The following is a 14,549-nucleotide window of genomic DNA, read 5'->3' as shown; positions in this document are numbered from 1 at the left end:
GCAGTCAGTAGATAGCTAATTGAAACTCATTTGTTAAGCACGAGTCACAACTAAATACATTGACCATACCATACTGAATGGTAGAAAACACAACCAAAATAGTGTTTCTAAAAATACACCCTTAATAATAACCTTGTCTTTCATAGCACTCAGTGAGTCATTCTGTAAACAAATGTGAATCTCCCCTCATTTGCACTTCAGTGCACCGACTCAAAACTACAGGCTAGTAATCTGCAGCATAACAGAAGATGGACACTAAAAGTTGGACATGGTTTAATATCAATTTGTTTATTTGTGCAAATGACATATTGACATGTAGGGTTAATATCAATTTGTTTATTTGTGCAAATGACATATTGATGATACTTATTCTGTTTTTGCTGATTTACAAGTAGGTCATACATACAATACATAGGGTTCAAAATCCAGAAGACAACGAGATGAATAGAACCCAGCTCCAACGAAGATCTTTTAATCAATGTGGACGTCAAAGAAATGAAGGTTAGCCGCCACTGCATAAGCTCCAGTGACAAAAAGGGGCATCATACACATCAGTTCCTCCTACCACTCATGGAGATAGCCAGAGCAGGTCTATGTAAAAGCATGCACCAACGCACGCCACTTAACTCTACAAATGGCTGTCAACCACAGAAGGCTGCAACCAGAAAAAAAAAAAAAAAAAGCTCAAGCCAAATGAGTGAAGTTGTTGAGAGAGGAGGGCAAAGGAAAATCTACAGCCCAGGTGTTAGTCCGTGGAGGAGAAGGGGTTGTTGGGTCACAGCGTGAGGTCAATGGAATAACTCTCCCCAGTACGACCTCGTAATGACGCGACATTCTCTAAAAACAGGCATTAATTCATTATTCTGCATGACCATGAAATTATGACATACAGACAGAGGGGAGGCGAGTAGGGGTCAAAGTTTAAACATGTGCTTCCACTGGCTATATAATCTCCTTCTGAGGGTGACGACGGACGACAGAAATGGTCAAATATGAAGGAATGACAACACGCAGGAAGTGCAAGGCAAACCGCAGCCTGTACACCATGTATTCTCAAAAGCAACACCATTAAATGCAACACCTTATGCTAAAAATGGTAACATGAAATAAAGAGGGATGATAGAAGGAAGAAGAGTGAGGAGAAAAGGATAGAGAAAGGGAGATGGAAGGCAGGTGTTGTTGGTGGGAATGGCATTTTTCCCTAATGGATGGAATACCCTGGTGTGAGTGTACATGTGTCTGTGTAAATATATATAGATATTTTTTTTATAAGTGTAGCGAGCCCTACAGCACCAGGCCCTCATAAGCAGGTCCCTCGGCCTCCGGCGACTCTCTCTGCAGACGCAGGTGCTCCAGTGTGTTGTGGAAGTGTTTGTTGATCTGCTCCGTCTCCTCGCTGGCCTCCAGGTTTGGTAGGTCCTCTCGGATCTTCTGGATCAGCTGGTTCAGAACCTGGACTGTCACCTACAGGGGATCAAGACGTTTCATGATCTTAAATAATAATTTCAAACAGGTTGAAATTAGTTAGAAAAAACAACAATGTGTTACCTACTGTAGATTGCATAAATATACTCAGTTATAAAACCAAAGTTATACAATGATTAAGCGGGAAAAATTATGTTAGTGTCTGAAATTGTCATGACTATGGAGCCCCTGTTCTCAGTCCCTGGAGGCCTAGTACCCTCTCTAGCTGTTAAAAAGAACCCCCTGATGCAGATGGGGTGTCTATCTGAGGAGAGTGGGCGGGTGAGCTGTAGCCTCCTGTCCTTCCCGCGCTGGTAAATAACCACCAACAGTGGGCGTCAACTTGGAGTCCTAGCAAGTCCTAACACTGTTCCAATAAACTCAGAGAACAGGGGAGATTGGATGGCACCTCTCCAGGGAGCTCAATGTGACCGTCTGCACTTGAAGTGCGTTGAAAAGACATCAGGATTTCATAATGTAGGCCTGGTTCTGAACAAGCGTGTCAGGAATGAGTGGTAGTCCAGACGAGGAGGACAAGAGGGAAGAAATGTGCACATACCGCGTCATTCTCTCTTTCGTAGAAACAGACGTATCTGTTCAGGATCTCAATGAAGAGCTGCACTTGCAATGACGGGTCCATGCACTGGTTGGCGATTTTCAGGGCCTTCTTTAAGCACTCCATCACCCTCTTCCCGTCACGAATCTGAGGACAGAGACACAGGCGAGATGTAAAACTCTACCACGCATTCACACACATGCCACCTGTAATGAAGAAAGAGGAAGTTGAAAGTGCTACGTGTTCGTAGTCACTTCAGCAGCAACCAATCATAGAACAAAGAGAACCTCGTCCTGCATTTCTCACGCTTCAATACTCTGATTATGTGTGTCATTATACACAAGGAACCTTAGAATTACCACCCCGCTTTTTAAAAAAAGATGTTTTTTTAACCTCTCATCGGAACAGAAGACAAAGCAAGGCAATCAGTCTTAAATAAAGGTTAAATAAAATAAATACGTCTCAAAACTTGGTTACTAGACTGTTACTGCATGTCCTGTTACTATGGCGACACCATCTTTAGTACTGCACTCTTTCTACACAATAATTATATGTATTCCTCCACTTTGTGATCACAACCCCCACCTCCTCTCCATTCTTTTCAGTGTTGCGTCCGGACCAGAAGAGGTGTGCACAGATGCTGACAGCCCGACACTGGTCTGGCTTCTTGAGCAGTTTGGAGGCGGCGAGTGCACACTGTGTCCTCAGCGGTTCGTGGTTCTCCTCGCTGAAGCATTTCGTTCTCTCAAACGTGCCGATGATCAGCGTGATGGCTGCTAGCTGAGCCTTGGAGTCGCTGATCTCATCCTCATACAGGGAGAAGGCCTGGGTGAGGGAGGGAGGAGGGGGTTCTCAGAGAAAACAGATATAGAAAAATTCCTCACCAAAATCAGTGGATCATTGCTACCAACACAGGGCACAAGTAAACCTAAAGCAAAGAGGGGTAGTGACCTCCCTCCCTCTATCCAATATGTCACATTCTCAACCCATTTTGTCCCCTGTACCTGTGACATGAACTCGTAGGCCACAGTCTCGTGGTTCTCGAAGCCAATCTCTCCAGCGGCCAGTGCCCCCTGTAGGAAGAGTCTGAGGGGCAGCTCAGCCAGCTCAGCCTTGATCAGAGCACTGATGGTTTGGTGGGCAAATGAGAAGATCTTCTGGCACTTCTTCTCCCATTTATCATCCTGTGGGACGTGTTCAACAAAGAGGAAACAGTTCAAATCCACCTTCCTGTTTATTATAAATCATCCTCTTCCTAAAACTATATGTATACTGATCTCAGACGATCCCGCAGGTGGAGAAGCAGGAGGTGGAGTTCTATAGTTATGGTCGGCAGTTGTGAGGCCGGTTGGATGTACTTCCAAATTCTCTAAAACGTGTGTATGGAACATTTCGTGTGTATGGAACATTTCTGGGATCTTGTATTTCAGCTCACGAAAAATGGGACCAACCCTTTGCGTTTATATTTTTGTTCCGTGTAGTTAGGGTAAGGGTTACGTACTGATGAAGAGTTCTCTTTGTAGCGGAAGGCCAGCTGATAGGCAGCAAACACCAGCGGTGGAAGAGTGTAGCGAATCCTCTGGTTCCCCCCAGCACCAAAGTGCTTCCTGGCTGTATTCAGGATCTGAAGAACATGACGGAGACCTCCATTAACACATAAAACACGTCTCCTGAAAACACATGGATACTGTGCCGGAATTCAACTGTACGGTGAGCTAGGCTTACCAGATACTGTTGGTCGGGGTCGTCGGAAAGCAGCAGATGGATAAAGCGACCCACAAGGCTCTGCTCCTCAGCAAAGTCCTCTGGGTCGGGGTCTTCAGCGGGCTGGTCTGGCTGGTCCTGGATCAGTGTCGACACCAGGGTCAAGATGGCATCCACCTTGAGGGAGAGCGAAAGCGGTGCTTCAGCAGTGAGATATTTACAGTGCTTTCAGAAAGTCCTCTTGACTTTTTCCACATATTGTTATTACAGCCCGAAATACAAATGGATCAAATTGAGACTGTCACTGAGGCCAATGGTGATTTTAAAGCAATTACAGAGTTTAATGGCTGTGATAGGAGAAAGCTGAGGATGGATCAACCACATTGTAGTTACCTCAGAATACTAACCTATATGACAGTGAAAAGGAGGAAGCCTGTACAGAATAACAATATTCCAAATCATACATCCTGTTGACAATAAGGCACTAAAGTAATACTGCTAAAAATGTGGCAAATAAATTTACTTTTTGTCCTGAATACACAACGTTATATTTGGGGCAAATCCAACAACACGTCACTGAGTACCACTCTTCACATTTTCAAGCATGGTGGTGGCTGCATCATGTTATGGGTATGCTTTGTCATCAGGAAGGACTAGGAAGTTATTTAGGATAAAAATAAACGTAATAGAGCTAAGCACACGCAAAATCCAACAGAAACTGGAAGACAAATTCACCTTTCAGCAGGGAAATAAGGCCAAATCTACACCGAAGTTGCTTACCAAGAAGACATTGAATGTTCCCGAGTGGCCTAGTTACAGTTTTGCCAAATTGTCTTGAAACTCCAAGGCAAGAGTTGAAAATGACGATCAAGCAATGACCAATAACCAACTTGACAGAGCATGAAGAATTTTTAAATAATAAATGTGCAAATATTATTCAATCCAGGTTTGCAAAGCTCTTAGGGACTGACCCAAAAACACTCACAGCTGTAATCGTTGCCAAAAGTGATTGTAACATGTATTGACTCAGGGGGTTGAATACTTATCTAATCAATTTCAAAATAATTGAATTTTCCACTTTGACATTACAGAGTATTATGTGTGAACCGTTGACAAAAAAAGACCATTAAATAAATAAAATATCCCACTTTGTAACATAATAAAATGTGCAAAAAGTAAAAAGGGGTGTAAATACTTTCTGAAGGCACTATCATCAATAAGCTTTCATGAGCAGACTGGAAAGGTCAAAAAGAAGCAAAAAAATATATATATCTTTTAAATAAATAAATAAAAATCAACAAAACGGCAAGTATATTGTAATAGAGTTGAAGTTATATCACGGTCAAAAAGGTATGGGTGAAGATAGTTATATAAGTTTGAGAGAAAAGCTTTTATTTTTATTTTTTAAAAAGGCCTCTTATGGCATTAATGGGAAATCAACGTTTTCTTGGGAGTCCCACTAAGAGCTCTCTTAGAAAAGACGTGCTCTGAATCATGGTTCACATTGACCTTTTCCAAATAGAAAAGTTAGAAAAGGTTAATGTGCCTTGAACTGCCAATATCTTGAAGAGAATTGATGAAAATATGTAGGCAGACTGCTTGGAAGTATACAATACAAAGAGCCTTTTGTGGATGCTTACCTAAACAGATAAAGGTAAAAAAAAAGAGCCCAACAAGAAAACACTTATGGGAAAGAACACAGCTCAATATGTAATGTGCAAAAATGTAAGTAAGTAGCATATATCAGTGTGTGTGTGTACAGTGCCAGTCAAAAGTTAAGACACCTACTCATTCAAGGGTTTTTCTTTATTTTCAAAATGTTCTACATTGTAGAATAATAGTGAAGACATCAACACTATGAAATAACACATATGGAATCATGTAGCAACCAGAAAAGTGTTAAACAAATCAAAATATATTTTACATTTGAGATTCTTCAAAGTAGCCACCCTTTCTTTGCCCTGATGACAGCTTTGCACACGCTTGGCGTTCTCCCAACCAGCTTCATGAGGTAGTCACCTGGAATGCATTTCAATTAACACGTGTGCCTTGTTAAAAAAGTACATTTGTGGAATTTCTTTCCTTCTTAATGCTTTTGAGCCAATTAGTTGTTTTGTGTCAAGGTAGGGGTGGTATACAGAAGAAAGCCCTGTTTGGTAAAATACCAAGTCCATATTATGGCAAGAACAGCTCAAATAAGCAAAGAGAAATGACAGTCCATCATTACTTTAAGACATGAAGGTCAGTCAATCTGGAAAATGTCAAGAACTTTTAAAGTTTCTTCAAGTGTAGTTGCAAAACCCATTAAGCGCCATCATGAAACTGGATTTCACGAGGACCGCCACAGGAAAGGAAGACCCAGAGTTACTTCTGCTGCAGAGGACAAGTTCATTAAAGTTAACTGCAACTCAACATCAACTGTTCAGAGGAAACTGTGTGAATCAGGCCTCATGGTTGAATTGCTCTAAAGAAACCACGACTAAAGGACACCAATAAGAAGAAGAGACTTGCTTGGGACAAGAAACACAAGCAATGGACATTAGACCGGTGGAAATATGCCTTTAGGCTGATGAGGCCAAATTTGAGATTTTTGGTCCCAACCACTGTGTCTTTGTGAGCCGCAGAGCAGGTGAACAGATGATCTCTGCATGTGTGGTTCCCACCGTGAAGCATGGAGGAGGTTGTGTGGTGGTGTGGGTGTGCTTTGCTGGTGATGCTGTCAGTGATTTATTTAGAATTCAAGGCACACTTAACCACCATGGCTACCACAGCATTCTGCAGCCATCCCATCTGCTTTGCACTTAGGGAGACTATAATTTGTTTTTCAACAGGACAATGACCCAACACACCTTCAGGCTGTGTAAGTGCTATTTGACCAAGAAGGAGAGTGATGGAGTGCTGCATCAGGTGACCTGGCCTCCACAATCACCCGACCTCAAACAAATTGAGATGGTTTGGGATGAGTTGGACCGCAGAGTGAAGGAAAAGCAGCCAATAAGTGCTCAGCATATGTGGGAACTCCTTCAAGACTGTTGGAAAAGCATTCCAGGTGAAGCTGGTTGAGAGAACGCCAAGCATGTGCAAAGCTGTCATCAAGGCAAAGGGTGGCTACTTTGAAGAATCTCAAATATATTTAGATTTGTTTTACACTTTTTTGGTTACTACATGATTCCATGTGTTATTTCATAGTTTTGATGTCTTCACCATTATTCTACAATGTAGAAAATAGTAAAAATAAAGAAAAACCCTTGAATGAGTAGGTGTGTCTAAACCTTTGACTGGTACTGTATGTGTGCGTTGGGGTGTGTGTACTGACCTGCTCCTGGGCTATAATGGTGGTGTTGTAGTCCAGAGTGTTGCTCAGAACGTAACAGCTCATGCTTTTGCGGGACTCGTAATCAAAGTACTCGAAGAGCGGAGGGAAGTGCTTGAGCTGCAGAACAGTCAGAATGTTGTTGTAGGTGTCCACTGGGATCTTCAGCAACCTAGTCAATTCTTTTGAGACCGCGCTACTGGTTGCAATGCTTTGAAAGGAGGGAGACAATAGTTGAGAATGAAAATACTGCAGTAGCAACGGCAGTTCTTTTCCAGCTATCTTTGAAAATTGGGAAATATAATAAACTTCTAAATATCACATGCTGGCAGCAAAACAAATGTATTATCTGTTTTTTGTCTAAAGCAAAAAGGGAAATTCATTAAGACATTACCTCAAACTTCTTACAGAGATTCGAGATCATAGACGTGGATAACACTTTTCAATATTTTTTAAAATTTTTATTCGTTAGTGCTTTGATGAGAAAATGTACTCAGCAACCGTCTTTCTTTTCAGAATTGTGAACTTTTCCGTCTCAAGTATGGCTGAACAAAGCATTGTAGCCTACTCTAGCACTTTGCTGAAGAATTAGGTTATTCTACTGTCTAGGGGTTGTATGTTCAGCAAGCTTTTAATGCAAGACACTACAGAACAGGTAGACTTTTGAAAGCTTTAGTCCTTCACAGCAGGCTGGGACTTAACTAATCAGGGGTGGCACTAGAGTTCGAAAATCTGCATTTTCAAAACGCAGTCCATCAATAAAATCGCCTATGATTTATATTGAAAGTCAATTGTGATTTTTTTTGCTTCAATATTTGGCAGAAAAAAAAGCTTCATTTTCAACAGAAGTGGAACACTATTCGGTGTGAAAAAGCAACATTTTTTGGGGGGGCGAAAATGATGCATGGTCATAATATTTCTAATGTTTATCATAGAAAGAATGTAGTCAGCTACATTATTTCCTTATGTTTTGCTTGAAGTTAGCCTTCTTTTCTATGGTAAAATTTAAGACTGCACCGATAAAGGTAGCTACACATCAGTTAGAGCGCTGTCTGCTGCTAGAATGCCCGTTCATTCATTTTTATCAGTGGAACTTTTTATCAGTGCAACTGAAGTACAAAATTTGTCTGACGAGCTGAAATTACAATAAGAAGCATTTCAGATCTGCGTTTATAAATGCAGCAAGATATGTCTTACGCGTTTTAGCATTTTTTTTTTTCCCTGCGTGAAAAACAGAATTCTGCATTAACACAACCCCTGCTAATATAACTTGATTTTAATTTCCATTCATGTACATCTTTGGCCTGATGCAACGTTGAATTCCTCTACCAAACAAAGGAGAAAAATAACTACCCAGAAGATTGACTAATGTAACACTGAGACGGGGACATGGTAGTGCTTCTTACTGTTCCAGGTTGAGCTTGTTGAATATCTCCACTGTGCTCTCCAACACCTTGTCCACATAGTCCACCCGGTCAGGGTAGCACTTCATTGCCAGGTTGATGAGGGACACCTGTAGTGAGACCACATCCTCCGAAGGCATGTCCTGGCGGGACTGGAGGGGGGGGATGAAATCCAAAATAAGGTAATAACGTATAAAATGTAGCCTACTTCAGTATAATTGCTTAAACTTAAGCATACATCAAGGTCATGAGATTGAGTCGATGAGAGGAAAACTAGACCTAGATTTTGTGCCAGAATTTGTCTTTTGAGTGAGAGATAACAATACAGCAATAGAACATGTGCAGGGGGATTTTTAACGACCAAATCAATGGGGAAATGGATTGCAGGATAAAGACAGGAGAATAAAAAAAGAGTAAATTCTTTCTCCATCACTTACCTGTATAACTGTGGCTACTTGTTGGGAGAAAATATCAAACAGTTTGATTTCAGCAGGGATTCCAGGTCCATCTTCTCGGTGAGCAAACAAAGCCAGTCTAAAACAGAGAAGACCAATTGCGTCAGTGGGTTCCCAGCACAACACCAAGGGAAAAATGGAAAAGTGCAATCCCGTGTGTAGTGTACTGACTGAAATTGAATCATATGTCGCAGAGTTTACGTCACCTGTCAATGAGAGCGATGATGATGTTTTTGACATTGACGTGCTGATGCAGGTCGGCACAGGAACGAAGGAATAGGTTCAGTGTCTGAAGGTGGAACTCATCAGGGAAGACCTATTAGAAGAGGAGAAGGGCCAGAGACAGCAGAGTAGGGTGACACCTCTACCATGTGACCAGTCTATGTGATGAATCAGTAATAAAATATATTTTAAATGTAATCCCTTTTTCAGGACCCTATCTTTCAAAGATAATTCGTAAAAAATCAAATGTCACAAATCTTCATTGTAAAGAGTTTAAACACCGTTTCCCATGCTTGTTCAATGAATCAAACAATTAATGAACATGCACCTGTGGAACGGTCGTTAAGACACTAACAGCATACAGACGGTAAGCAATTAAGGTCACAGTTATGAAAACTTAAGACACTAAAGAGGCCTTTTTACTGACTCTGAAAAACACCAAAAGAAAGATGCCCAGGGTCCCTGCTCATCTGTGTGAACGTGCCTTAGCCATGCTGCAAGGAGGCATGAGGACTGCGCATGAGGACTGCAGATGTGGCCAGGGCAATAAATTGCAATGTCCATACTGTGAGACGCCTAAGACAGCGCTACAGGGAGACAGGACGGACAGCTGATCGTCCTCTCAGTGGCAGACCACGTGTAACAAGACCACCACAGGATCGGAACATCACACCTGCGGGACAGGTACAGGATGGCAACAACAACTGCCCAAGTTACACCAGGAAAGCACAATCCCTCCATCAGTGCTCACTGTCCACAAATAGGCTGAGAGAGGCTGGACTGAGGGCTTGTAGGCCTGTTGTAAGGCAGATCCTCACCAGACATCACCAGCAACAACGTTGCCTATGGGCACAAACCCACCGTCGCTGGACCAGACAGGACTGGGAAAAAGTGTTCTTCACTGACGTGTCGAGGTTTTGTCTCACCAGGGCTGATGGTCGGATTCACGTTTATCGTCGAAGGAAGGAACGTTACACTGAGGCCTGAGGTCTGGATCGAGGTGGAGGGTCCGTCATGGTCTGGGGCGATGTGTCACAGCATCATGCAGGCAATCTCAACGCTGTGCGTTACAGGGAAGACATCCTCCTCCCGCATGTGGTACCCTTCTTGCAGGCTCATCCTGACATTACCCTCCAGCATTACAATGCCACCAGCCATACTGCTCGTTCTGTGCGTGATTTCCTGCAAGACAGGAATGTCAGTGTCTTGCCATGGCCAGCGAAGGGCCCGGATCTCAATCCCATTGAGCACGTCTGGGACCTGTTGGATCGGAGGGTGAGGGCTAGGGCCATTCCCCCCAGAAATGTCTGGGAACTTGCAGGTGCCTTTGTAGAAGAGTGGGGTAACATCTCACAGCAAGAACTGGGAAATATGTTGCAGTCCATGAGGAGGAGATGCACTGCAGTACTTAACGCAGCTGGTGGCCACACCAGATACTGACTGTTGATTATGACCCCTCTTTGTTCAGGGACACATTATTCCATTTATGTTAGTCACATTGTCTGTGGAACTTGTTCAGTTTGTCTGTTGTTGAATCTTGTTATGTTCATACAAATATTTAAGTTTAATATTTAAGTTAAGTTTGCTGAAAATAAACGCAGTTGACAGTGCTTTTTGCTGAGTTTAGTTCACGTGTGTGCATTTCCTACTACAAACCTTGACGCAATGACAAACTGGAAACAGTAGTTACCTGAATGATGCACTCCATGAGATATTCTTGAGCCAGGGAATCTCGGCAGTTTACCACCTGCTCTAGGACACCGGACAGCACAATCTGGGGAGAAAAATAACCCAAATACAATGCAACACAATGGGCATCCTCTCTAGATATACGAGACTTACGTATGTGTGTATTTTCTGCACGTTGTAATACATATTCAATGTAATATTTTATCCAATACCGCATCCCTCTTTGCCAAACATAATTTCTAAGGTAAAGTAGATATAATAGCAGAAATAAAACATCAAAAGAGGTGCTCAGGGTTAAGAACCCCTCTCTGAGCTTGACAAGGATCATCTTCTCTCGTCTCCACTCCCTCAGCTAGACAAACAACAAAGGCTAAACCCTGCAGGTGCTCTTTATTCTAGAACAGTGCATGCTGTGTTCCTAGTCTCCTCTGTATGGCATGACGCTCTCAATTGAAATACATGAATACATTTGCAAGGCAATATCTGAAAAATGGCAAACAACCATTCTGATTAATATTAACTACAGTCTTCACGGCAGTTCCAGATGACTCATACATCAGCATTTAGAGTTAATGTCAAAGGTTCCATTGTACTTCCAGTACACGAAAATGTACAGCTCTAGACATATATATATAGACATGCAATCACAAACCTGTTTATACTTTTCCACGTTGACCCCCTCCAGCTGGCTGAGTCGAACCAGGTTGGTCCCGACCAGGATGCGCAGCTCCTGCCTCTCCTTCTCCCTCTTCTCCCTGTCTCGGCTGTGGCCCTGGTGCTGCATGCGCACCCACAGCTTATTCATCTCAGCAAAATTCAGCAGCACAAAGTCAACGGAGTCGTTAATGTCTCCCGTCATCGCATCCTCCCCTCTGGAAAGAGGTTAGAGATGAGATCCTCATTAGGTGGAGTATGATATATCAAAAGGAAGTATATAGGCCCTTTCATTAAATCAATAACTGAACGGTCACATTTTAAACTTCTGGGATGACTGCTAAACAACGAGCTCAAATCCCCATTCAATCAGAGGACGGAAACAACATAACGAGGATGTCTGGTTAACACACTGAGGCCTGGATTGCGAGTGGGAATCGGTCGATGAGAATGAGCGAGGGGCAGCTCAGGAGGGGAGCCGTGTGAGGAGAGACTGAGAGGATCTCAATTACATATTCCTTGCGTCCTCTTTTTCCTCACCTCCTTCTCAAAACCTTTGGATGAGAAAGCCAGAGGTCCCTCCCCTCTGACCTTTTCCTCCAAAAGAGTTTTGTGAAAGAGGCAAGGAGAGAGGACACAAGGAGTATGCAATTGAGATTCTCCCTTTGTTCTTACTCTAGCTGCTCCCCATCATCAGGCAGGATGTTGCGGGTGCACTGCAGCAGGTAGTTTCTGAGGAACAGGCCTCTCAGCGGGTGCTGCACCCCACGACACATCTCCACCAGGTCCTTCAGGATGTCCTTACGCGACTGAGGGAAGGAGCGAACATACACCACCCCCACAGTGATCAGCAGGTAACTGGGGAGAGAGGAGGGGGAGGGGGGGGGGGTCATTACTTGTCCCGTTTCCTATTCCTCTAGGGTCAAGCTGCATCTAGTTTGCACTGCCTAAAGAGGACATTGTTGTCACATGATTGATCACATGTACAAGTAGGCTAGTCCAAGAGAACATGTGCAGCTTTCCATTTACACTTCACTTTATTCACTAGCTGAAACAATCATTAGGGTGCTTGAGTACTCACAGTCTGGGGATGATGTTCCCTGCATATTGAACCAGCTCATAGAGGTCAGCCACCTTCCTGCCCTTGGCAAACTCATCTGTCAGGTACACCTCCAGGTAGTGGAGCTCGTCAGAGATGGCCATGTCTGCACTCAGAATTAGGGACTCATAGCCCAACTGTAAATAACACCAAACCTGGACATGCCTAGAACAGTCAAATGATCTGGAGAATGAAACAAGTCATTTTTTTTATGTCTAGACCAGAGATCCATAGGTTGCAGCAGGGAAAGGATACAGAGTTCATAGTAGCTCTTTGGCGATAACATGGAGGTCCTGAGTTCGCCCAGCATGTTAGATGCATGTTTCAATGCATCCATCAGCTTGTTCTTGTCCTACAGATGGAAGTGTCAGCAGTCAAACAAGTCAAGTAACAAGTCAATATGAGTAAACAGTACAGTTACGTTAATCTCTGATACACTGCTCCAAAATATGCTGTAGTGTAACTTGTGGCTAGGAAACAGTGTATCTCTCATACACTAATGAGGGTCAGAGAACACAATACATATTTGCTATATTGTTAACAGAAAAGACAAGGAAGTCAAAGGGACAGAAGGAAATAGGCAGATCTTACCAGGCAACGTTTCATCTGAAATGACTGGACCTTGACAGCCTGCACAGCTTCATCAAGTAGCTTTTCCTGCTCGTCCTGGGGTGACTGCTGTGTGGTAGGCTGAAAGACAGCACACTGAAGCTCAGAGGAATGCCATGCATGTTACTCTGACATACTCCACCATTATAGCTACAGTGGTTTACAGTTACAGTGAGCCGAGACATGACATTGACTCAGATGCTCAGTAAACTGGCTATGCCCCAAGGAAATTAATGAAATGACTGATGGTACTGTACTGGCCAACATAAACATTGATTTTGCTAATTTATAGTTATCCTAATGTCAGCGTTCTGGATGGCCTGAGATTAGAAATGGTGAAAAATATTAACTTGCCTCATCAAGACTGTAATAGGTGCAGACTGCAAGCTAGCACTGAGTCATTAGACTATCAAGTGGTTATTAACTACTAATTCGTATATGCAGTGTTCACACTAACCATGTGTATGTCTAGCTATACTGACATCACCAGAATGAATGTTAAATGACTGACAGCTGATGGCTAAACCTTTGCTTAGCCATCAACTATCTATTGAAGTAGCTAGCTAACGTTAGTTGTGGTGGCCAGGTTTGTATATTTGGCCCTCTGTCACAGATAACCAATTTCTAGCTATCTAGCTTGTTCGCTAGTTAGATATGCCAAGTTAAATCGATATACTCGCTGATCTTTACTAGCTCCGTTAGCTAGCTAGATAGCTAACTGACTACAGTCTAGACATTTCATGAAAATACTAACTATCAAACTGCACTCCTTTGACTTTGTGAAAAGTATGAGACAGATATAATCGACCATAAGAGATGCTAGACAACAACGAATCGGTCGATTCTTCAAAAATAAAATGTGTTGACAGTTAGCCGACAGTAGCCTTAGCCAGTTACTAGCTGGTAGGTAGCTATGTCGTTTTTAGATAGGCCGTAGCTAGCTAGCGCCACACACAACTTGAGTCTGTTTTCGAGTCTCAGTATCAGCCATACAGCAATAACAAAAAAACAATACCTAAAATTAATGACTCAAACAGAAGGATTGGATGGATAATAATCACACGTATAAAGAGTAGCTATCTTATCCGTTTCACTTACCATGATTATCAAGTTTGTATCAGCAAACTGGTAGCTAACCCTGAAATCGTTTCCCAGTCATGTGACTGCTATCAATCCACCCAGCTACCCAGTTTCCACTAGTTATCACAGTCACAAAGTCAACTCGTAATATATCGTAAAAATTAATGAAAACAACCATTTGCTTTTTGTTCTTAATTTAAGGTCAGGGTTAGGCATAACAGTGTGGTTAAGGTTATGGTTGAGGTTATGATTAGGTTTAAAAAACAGATTTTAAGAAGATAAATGGTAGAAATGGGCGGGG

The 14,549-nt window shown here is 42.6% G+C and overlaps 1 protein-coding gene across 3 annotated transcripts; it reads right to left on the bottom strand.

Moving 5' to 3' along the window:
* Positions 1–267: 267 nt before the first annotated feature.
* Positions 268–14,545, bottom strand: vps35 (VPS35 retromer complex component). Of its 3 annotated transcripts, none has more exons than XM_021585935.3 (17): positions 14,267–14,545; positions 13,151–13,249; positions 12,815–12,911; positions 12,542–12,665; positions 12,136–12,318; positions 11,459–11,678; positions 10,808–10,891; positions 9,102–9,211; positions 8,878–8,974; positions 8,444–8,592; positions 7,041–7,248; positions 3,746–3,901; positions 3,522–3,644; positions 3,025–3,204; positions 2,606–2,845; positions 2,024–2,167; positions 268–1,464 (listed from the first exon to the last, which is right to left on the bottom strand). In XM_021585935.3, the coding sequence occupies exons 1-17, from the start codon at positions 14,267–14,269 to the stop codon at positions 1,285–1,287; spliced, it is 2,397 nt and encodes a 798-aa protein (XP_021441610.1). In that variant the 5' UTR covers positions 14,270–14,545; the 3' UTR covers positions 268–1,284. The 3 variants fall into 3 exon arrangements, with proteins under 3 accessions (XP_021441610.1, XP_021441611.1, XP_021441612.1); XM_021585936.3 differs by having other exon boundaries at positions 13,151–13,237; XM_021585937.3 differs by having other exon boundaries at positions 13,151–13,234; positions 14,267–14,401.
* Positions 14,546–14,549: the final 4 nt, after the last annotated feature.

Source organism: Oncorhynchus mykiss, chromosome 26 (genome assembly GCF_057628025.1).
Source record: "Oncorhynchus mykiss isolate SJ-2025 chromosome 26, ASM5762802v1, whole genome shotgun sequence".
Classification (NCBI taxonomy): Eukaryota; Metazoa; Chordata; class Actinopteri; order Salmoniformes; family Salmonidae; genus Oncorhynchus; species Oncorhynchus mykiss.
The sequence above is the reverse complement of the archived record's forward strand: the minus strand, read 5'-3'. Positions and strand labels throughout refer to the sequence as shown.

What these genes read in the sequence shown, in the direction of transcription:
- vps35 (XM_021585935.3), bottom strand. An exon ending in TCATGGAGTGCATCATTCAG is followed by an intron (nt 9,212 to 10,807) that starts GTAACTACTGTT and finishes CTCTTCTAATAG; the next exon opens with GTCTTCCCTGATGAGTTCCA. An exon ending in AAGTAGCCACAGTTATACAG is followed by an intron (nt 8,593 to 8,877) that starts GTAAGTGATGGA and finishes CCCCCCCTCCAG; the next exon opens with TCCCGCCAGGACATGCCTTC.